Source organism: Schistocerca cancellata, chromosome 9 (assembly GCF_023864275.1).
Source record: "Schistocerca cancellata isolate TAMUIC-IGC-003103 chromosome 9, iqSchCanc2.1, whole genome shotgun sequence".
Lineage (NCBI taxonomy): Eukaryota > Metazoa > Arthropoda > Insecta > Orthoptera > Acrididae > Schistocerca > Schistocerca cancellata.
Window position 1 is genome coordinate 314,029,282 of NC_064634.1, and position 7,953 is coordinate 314,037,234.

General features: G+C 36.4%; 1 protein-coding gene across 1 annotated transcript in view; it reads left to right on the forward strand.

The window, feature by feature from the left end:
• LOC126100749 (beta-ureidopropionase) overlaps window positions 1-7,033 on the forward strand; it is a 165,725-nt gene extending 158,692 nt beyond the window's left edge. Inside the window, exons 8-9 of the mRNA XM_049911371.1 lie at window positions 6,416-6,502; window positions 6,596-7,033. Of these exons, the coding sequence (XP_049767328.1) occupies window positions 6,416-6,502; window positions 6,596-6,664 (156 nt within the window). The 3' untranslated portion in view covers window positions 6,665-7,033. The remainder of the gene's footprint in view (window positions 1-6,415; window positions 6,503-6,595) is intronic.
• Window positions 7,034-7,953: the final 920 nt, after the last annotated feature.

The window sequence follows — 7,953 nt, forward strand, 5'->3', positions numbered from 1 at the left end:
TAGTTAAAAGAGGGGCTAACTCAGCTGAAAATTCAGTATAGAATCTGAATAGGGATTCCATCAGGGCCTGGAGCTTTGTGCAGTTTAAACAATTTCAGTTTTTTCTCAACACCACTGACACTAATACTTACTTCATTCACCTTTTCAGTGGTATGAAGATTAAATTGGGGAAATTCTCCTGGGTTTTCCTTTGTAAAGAAACATTTTAAAGTGGAGCATTTCAGCTTTTGCTCTGCTACCCACAATTTCAGTTCCTGCCTCATTCACTAGCAACTGTACATTAACTTTAGTGCCACTAACAGCCTTTACATCAGAAAGATCACTTGACAATAGTCTGCTATGGTAGTAATTGAAGGCATCATGCATTGCTCTCTTGACACCCAAATACGTTCCATTCAGCGCCTGTCTAGCAGTATGTCTTTCATCCTGACCCATTAGCATTCTTCTAGGCATACCCTAAAACAAATATAGTTTCCGCACAATAAAGGAAGTCGGAAGTCATAGTCATTCCGAATGAAAAAATTAAAAATTAGGAAATTACTTTAAAGTTTCTGGTAATGGCAGCAAATGATCACATTGATACTCTTACAGAAAAGTAAGTGAAATAATGGCACCAATATACAATGTTATTTACATACTTTGCTATTACAGCATGTTGATTTTTCACTGTTGACATCATCATCAACCAAGCGGTTGTCGCATTGTAGGTGCCTGGTATACGTGTTTTACTGCAATTGAACCGCGTACACATAAAAGCCCTTAGGATCTGATTTCCTGAAATGCTGTTACTTTTGTCTATCGTTTCTACCATAGCGCCCAATGGTTGTGCAGGGCAGGCGTTGGTAGCTCTTCAATTTTCAGTGTTTGGGTATTGGAGATTTTAATGTGTGATAGAGAATGTAACATCAGTGCTACGAATGTGAAAGCTTCTACTTCCTTTTACCACTTGTAACAGCTACATACACACATTAATTTTTTCTTTTTGCACATCTGTGGCAAAGTACTTTTGAGTTATATAAGAATTATTGGCCTCCTTGTACAGTTAATATTAAAAATTGGTACTTCAATTTTTGTGTTCATGATAAGTCTTCTGGAAAAATAGAAAATACAACTAGTCACAAAATATCAGCTGACAAATTAATGATATATAAAAAATGCTCTAAAATTCATAGAAACATGAATAGATAAAATAGATAGCAAAGATAAATTTAAATACATTGAAGAAACTATACAATGGCATGGTCAAGAAAGATTTGCAATAGCTCTAAGAGTTAATAAATGGAAAGAGACTACGATTTGACAGAGAATATTTACAACAATAAATGCACATATTGTAAAACTAAACTGAAACACACTACCACAGTGGTATGAACAATATGGTTATATGAATGTGGGAGCCTAACAATGAACTCTAATGTGGACAGAAAAAGAATGGGTGCAATATAAACTACAGATGGTTGGAAAATGAGAAGTAATGAGGAAATCTACAAAATACAGAGAAGATACCAAATGTAATGCTAAGTAAAGACTAATATTTTTATGGATACTTCTCCTGAATGAATGAATGAATGAAGGAAGAAAGGTAGCGAAACAAATATTCTTTTATTCTGATTTGATCCATTATAAATGGTTCTGAAGGCCTGAGACTGTGAAAACAATAGGTTTGTTTATAAATAACTCATCTGCTACCAGTCACAATTTTCTTTATTTTACTTATTTATAGAAATCGCATAACAAAGAAGGCAGATGTAGGGAAGAGAGCTGTCAAGTCATGTTTCATTTGCAAGTAATTGTACGATGGAGCATAAACAATGATTTAAAAATTAGTGCCTTCTTCACATTTGCTTATCAGTGTTACACTGTAGGAAACACATCATCACGATAAAATAAGAGTGATCAGCACTCGCACAGAAACATTTAAATGCTCGTTTTTCCCACATACTGTTTGAGAGTGGAATGGCAGAGAAATAGCTTGAAAGTGATTTGATGAACCCTTTGCCAGGCACTTAACTGTGAATTGCAGAGCAACCATGTAGATGTAGATGTAGATGAAGATATATTGCATGTGGTAACTTTCTCGGGGGAGGAGGGGAGACATTTCTGTAATGTAGAGCTTATGCAAAATAAGTTGGGAATTGCGCAGAAACACATTTTCTTTCAGACAGGTGCAGAATCACATTTGGTGCTGTTTCAGTGATTGCTATATGAAGGTGCACATATTATTCTCATGGCCTGCAACTGAATAGTGGTAGTAAGGAAAAGATACCATAATTCAGAAAGATAATATTATAGGAAATTAAACTGACAGAGTCTCCCAGTCCATCTTATAAGAATAGACAGAATGGTGAGATCAGCTTGCTTGATCAGAATATTATGGGGGGTTAAGAAATGAAGTATATTATTTTCTAATTTGCTTGGAAGATCTTAGTAGCTGGAAAGACATTGATTTCATTTTTGTGTCTGAACACAATATAAGCACAGGGATAGAAAATCTTAATGTAAGTGGTTATAAAGTGGCTGAAAATTCATATAGATCTAATATGGATAAGGTACAATTTGTCATAGAAAATGAATACAAATACAGAAATGTAGAAATAGTAAATTCTGTATAGATCTGAATATAGAAGCATGTGTTTGTGAGATAATATTGAAAAATATAATACTTGTGATTTTGATAGTATATAGCTTCTGCATAATCAGGAAACGTTCATGAAAAAATTTGTGTTTAATGTGATATCAGTCAAACAGGAAAAGGGATAATATGTAGTGATTTTAATGTAAATTTCTTGAAGGAATCTGACAGGAAAAGCTATATGAAGGTGTTGTTAGCCACTTGTAATTTCATATCAGTCATAAATTTCTCTACCCGAGTTACTGAAAATAGAACAGCCTCACATGTAATGTATTCATACAACAAGCATAAGTTAAAAAGATGAATGCCTTTCTGTGATAAACAGATTGTCAGGTCACAGTGCACAGTTTGTCACATTATATAACTTAGTGCATTGCACAGTTCAGAAATACAATTAAGAAAAGGGCGAGGCTAATTAATGACAAACAGACTGAAGATTTTAAAGAAAGGTTAAAAAATTTTGAATGGGGTGCAGTCTACAATGAGCTTAATGCTAGCTCTAAATTCAACATACTTTGTACTGAGTTTGTATCCCTTTCTGAAAGTAGTTTTCCTGCAATACTGGGAGCTCATTAAAAAAGTTTGGATCACGTAAGTATCAGAGTATCTTCGTAATAGAAGAGGTATGTCTATAAAGCGATCAGAGCAAGTAATGATTCAGAAATACTTTCATATTATAAACAGTACTGTAACATATTAAGAACAATTGTAAAAAAAAATCAGGAGCATGCTCATTTTCTCTAAAATCAACAGATCAGACAGTTAAATTAAATCAGTTTGGAATGGTGTTAAAAGAGAGACAGAGAAAGAAAAATTATTTCTGTCAGGGAGAGTAGAAGCATTGTAAAAGACAGTTCATGTGTTGCAGATATTTTTAATAATTACTCTTTTAAAATAGATGAGAAAATTGGTGCAAACAGCTCAGAAGAAAAGGCAGGAGAGTAGACCAAAGAAGAAATACAGAGGTCATTCAGTGAAATAAAAATTAATCTCGCATTTGAAATAAGGAAGATCATGACACTAAAAAGTAACAGTTCATATGGAGCGAATACTATCTCCAATAAGACTATAAAATATTGTGGCCCTGCAATATGGATTGTTCTTAGTCAGTTATGAAATGCATTGTTTGTTCAGATTTTTTCAGACAGATTAAAGTAGGCCACTGTTAGGCCTCTTTTTAAGAACAGTGACTCCACAGTGGTCAATAACTATGCCCATTGTGACTCCGTACATCATTTTCTGAAATTTTTAAGAATATAATTGCTATAATCCTGTACATCACATGTGGATACCCACCACAGCACCAGATGGCATGCACACTAGACTCAAATATTCTGCCAGAGGCATGTGCACGGGCCAGCCACCAGAGGCTGCTTACAACTTGTGTGTATGGCACGTCACCCGCTGTGCGGTCTGCCTGAGCTCTCCTCCATATAAGGACAGTGCAGCAGTTGCCTGTCCTCAGATTGTGTCCTATGTACTGTTTCTGTGTTTGTTGTTTGCTTGAATGTGGATAAATAAACTTTTGTTATTAGTGACAATACTATTGGTAGTGTCTAGCATCACAACAGTAATGTACTCCAGGGTTGTCACTGGCTACATAGTAATTTGGTACTTAGTCAGTGAAAGCGTGGATTTCAAAAGGGCCACTCTACTGAGACATCTATTTATACATTTACTGATGACACAATAAAATATTTAAATGGTAAAATATCACCACCTGGGATCTTCTGTGACTTACTGAAGGTATTTGACAGTGTCACTCATAGAATTCCATTAGAGAAATTAAGTTTTTATGGAATAAATAGTTCAGCACATACCTGGTTTAGTTCTTACTTAAGAAAGAGAATGAATAAAGTTACACTAGGCTGTCTGAGTAGTATAAAGAGGATGCCACATCATCTGCATGGGGAGAAATTACAACGGCAGTCCCACTGTTTAATCAGTCCCTCACAGCTGTTCATGCCTTATGTTAATGAACTACTGTACCATTTTATTTGAATTAGAAAGCTGAAATAGTCCCATTTACAGATAATAAATACATTGCTGTGAAGCCAAACAAAGAAACATCAACAGACAATATACACTTCCCGACAAAAAAACTGAAACACCCAGAAGGGTAAGAGAAAATGAAATGAATGGGTTGAAATAGCATGTGATGTTATTCCACTGATTACAAATAGAGTCAGATTTACAAAGTTCTTGGCAGTATGAGCCACTTATCAATACAATGTTGCACACCTTCTGGTCTGAATGCATGCACTGATTTACTTGTGAATGTTCCCATGAAGTCGTCGTGTTGTTGTGGTATTAAGCACAGCTTTTACTTTGGATGGTAATTCTCTAGTCTGCCTGCTGCTAGTCTCTGACCAATGATGTAGGATAACACAGAATGTTGCAGGGAATCCATTACTTGTTCTTGGATGGTAGGTGTAGGGGTAGGTGTGAAGGAGTTACCACGTGCTCGGTGCACAGTCGAGCAATCCTCTCTTTTGGTGGTCAGGCATGATTGACTAGAACCTTGACAATAAGTATGCCTGTCCTGACATTCCCATGCAGTCTGACATTGGGTCACTGTGACATCCAAATAGGCCACAAATTTAGATAGTACATGATTTGACTACCCTGTCAAATGGAGATCTACAATGAGGCATCTTTCCAAGTCTGTCAGGTGCTGATAATGATACCTCACATGGGTATGTGGCATCTCCATATCCTTCATAGTGACCACTCAATATCTGATGCTGTTTATTGGCCCTTATATACTGTACCAGTCCTAGTAAGAACACTTAACACGAACAACATTACTGTGATATGGTGACAATCCTACCTTTCACAGAGAAGTGCATACCTCTTTCCTGTCACTTACAAGTATTATTGCTGTTTGTGAGATCTAATGATTGTTGTTGACAGATAGAGAATATTAAAAGAGAACTATTGTTTGTCTCTCATGTGTTTAATCAGATTAAATATATCACAAATACATCAAAAAATATGGTTTTGCCTCACAACAAGAATTGCTCTTAAAATAGGAAGAATCTTCTGTTTCAGAAAAGTTGAGAAACACATCATGCAAAACGGTCCAGTCTTTTACTGGAATAGGAACTCTTAGGTACGAGAATGCTGGCTGTTCTCTGCTTAACACTGCAGTACCTTTTTAAAAAAAAAGGTAAATCTGGTATCCCAGTCTGACAATTTTGACAGCCGGTCAGAATGCATAGACACAGACAACAGCTGCTAGGCAGTGCCCCTACAGTCTGCAAGGGCTGCTGTCACCACCACAGTGCTTTGTGGGGGCCATGGCCACTGCACCAGCCTATCAGAGCTCACGGTGGTCCTATGAAGCCTGCAGCGCCAGAGCTCAGACTGCGGCCGTGTTCCAACAGCGCTCATGATTGTATCTCCATTCATTGTTGCTCTGGTCAATGATAGTTGTTACATCTTGGTATCCAATTTGGTTTTGCTCTCTGGTATAGGTATTTTGCTATGTTGTCTGTGTTGTCAGTCATCCCTGTTGTGTGTGTCAGCATTGTACTGGCAGTTCTCCGTTGATGCCATCAGCCAGTGCGCTCCGGTCTCATTTGATTCCAGCTACTAGATTAGATGTGATACAGCTTGCTTCAACACTGTATCATTACTAATAGAACATTATGTTTCTAGACAATAGAAATTTCCTGTCACAAGTCAATACAATGTGAGGTGCTAAACAAAATTATAAATTAATTTTTAGAATGATGATCATTGTTTTGGGCAAATTATGTATATCACTCGTTTGCTTTCTAGGGTCTTTCAAGAGTGAGAGATGGTCTCCTTGTAGCAGAGCTAGATCTTAATCTCTGCAGGCAAATGATAGATTCATGGGGTTTCAGGGTAAGTACTTCAGATACTAGGCAAAAAGTGTCTTATGACTGAGTACGGCAAAAATTTCATATCACCTGTGTGCCTTATTGTCTGCATTTTCAGATGACACAGCGACTGAGGGAGTATGCGGACTGGCTGAGTGCAGCTTCAGATCGTGGTGCAAACCATTAATATTTTTAATGATTGCAGCAGAGTAAGGCTGCAGCATCATTTATGGCAGCTGACAGTGATCCACTTCAGCACTATGATTTGAGGAAAGTGCATTATTGCACTCTTTTTAAATGTTACAGCTAAAAAGTTTGAATGAAAAAAATATATATATCAGGGGACACTTTTCAGTATCAGTAAATGTAAACTTAGCTTCTTCAATGGGCCCTATTCTATCTTGCTAGTGATACTTATTTTTATTTTGCATTTATTGTTTAGTTGTAGATATTGTCAGTATAATACATGCTTCATAGATAATTTAATAAGATCAAGGTATGTGTGAAACTTTGTGTAATGTAAAGTAAACAAAATAAACTGTATATTGATATTTCACCTTATTGCATTGTGTCAATCATTGTTGAAAATCACAGTTTTGTATAAGAATATACTTAAAAAATTGCAAGCACATGCCGGACTTACTTATGCTCTGTGTTCTTATTTATGCTCAGCTTTCCAAACACACACACAACACAAGAAGACTGGTTTGAAATGAAAAAGATTCTTATACAGGAAAACATTATAGCAACACCCAAAGCCTGTTTCTTGATGTTAAGAACTCGTGACTTAGCCTGTGCTGCTTTATATTAATGCTTGCTACCCTCGCATCCTACTTAAAGATTTAGATCCATGTAGTGAAGAATTTTTAGTTTGACTGACTCACACTCCATATCTATCTGGAAAAAGGACATTTCAGAAAGAGTTTAAACTATAAGACAGAATTACTGATGAGCACTTACTGTCATTCAAAAAGCTAGGATATTCTTGTGTGCTTTTATGTGTCAGTCAGCAGTACTCAATATTTTGCCTCCTGAAGTTGGCACTGGCTGGTAATTCCACCTCATAACGTAATGGTGTCTCAGCTGAATGTAACTTCTGATACAGTTAACAAAGTGCCTGGCAGAGGGTTAAATGAACCACCTTCAGGCTATTTCTCTACCGTTACGCTATCAAACAGTGCACAGGAAAAATGGTCACTTAAATCTTTCTGTGCCAGCTCTGATTTCTCTTTATTTTATTGCAATAATATTTTGTTCTTACGTAAGTGGGCACCTGCAAAATATTTTTGCATTTAGAGAAGAAAGTTGGTAATCACAATTTCATCAAAGGATATCATCACAACAGCAAAAAATCCTTTGTTTTAATGACTGTCACCACCAAATACCCATTGATTGGTGACACACTACCATTTTTTGATACAATACAAAATGAGCTGCACTTTCTTGAACTTTTTCAATGTCTTCCATTGGTACTAT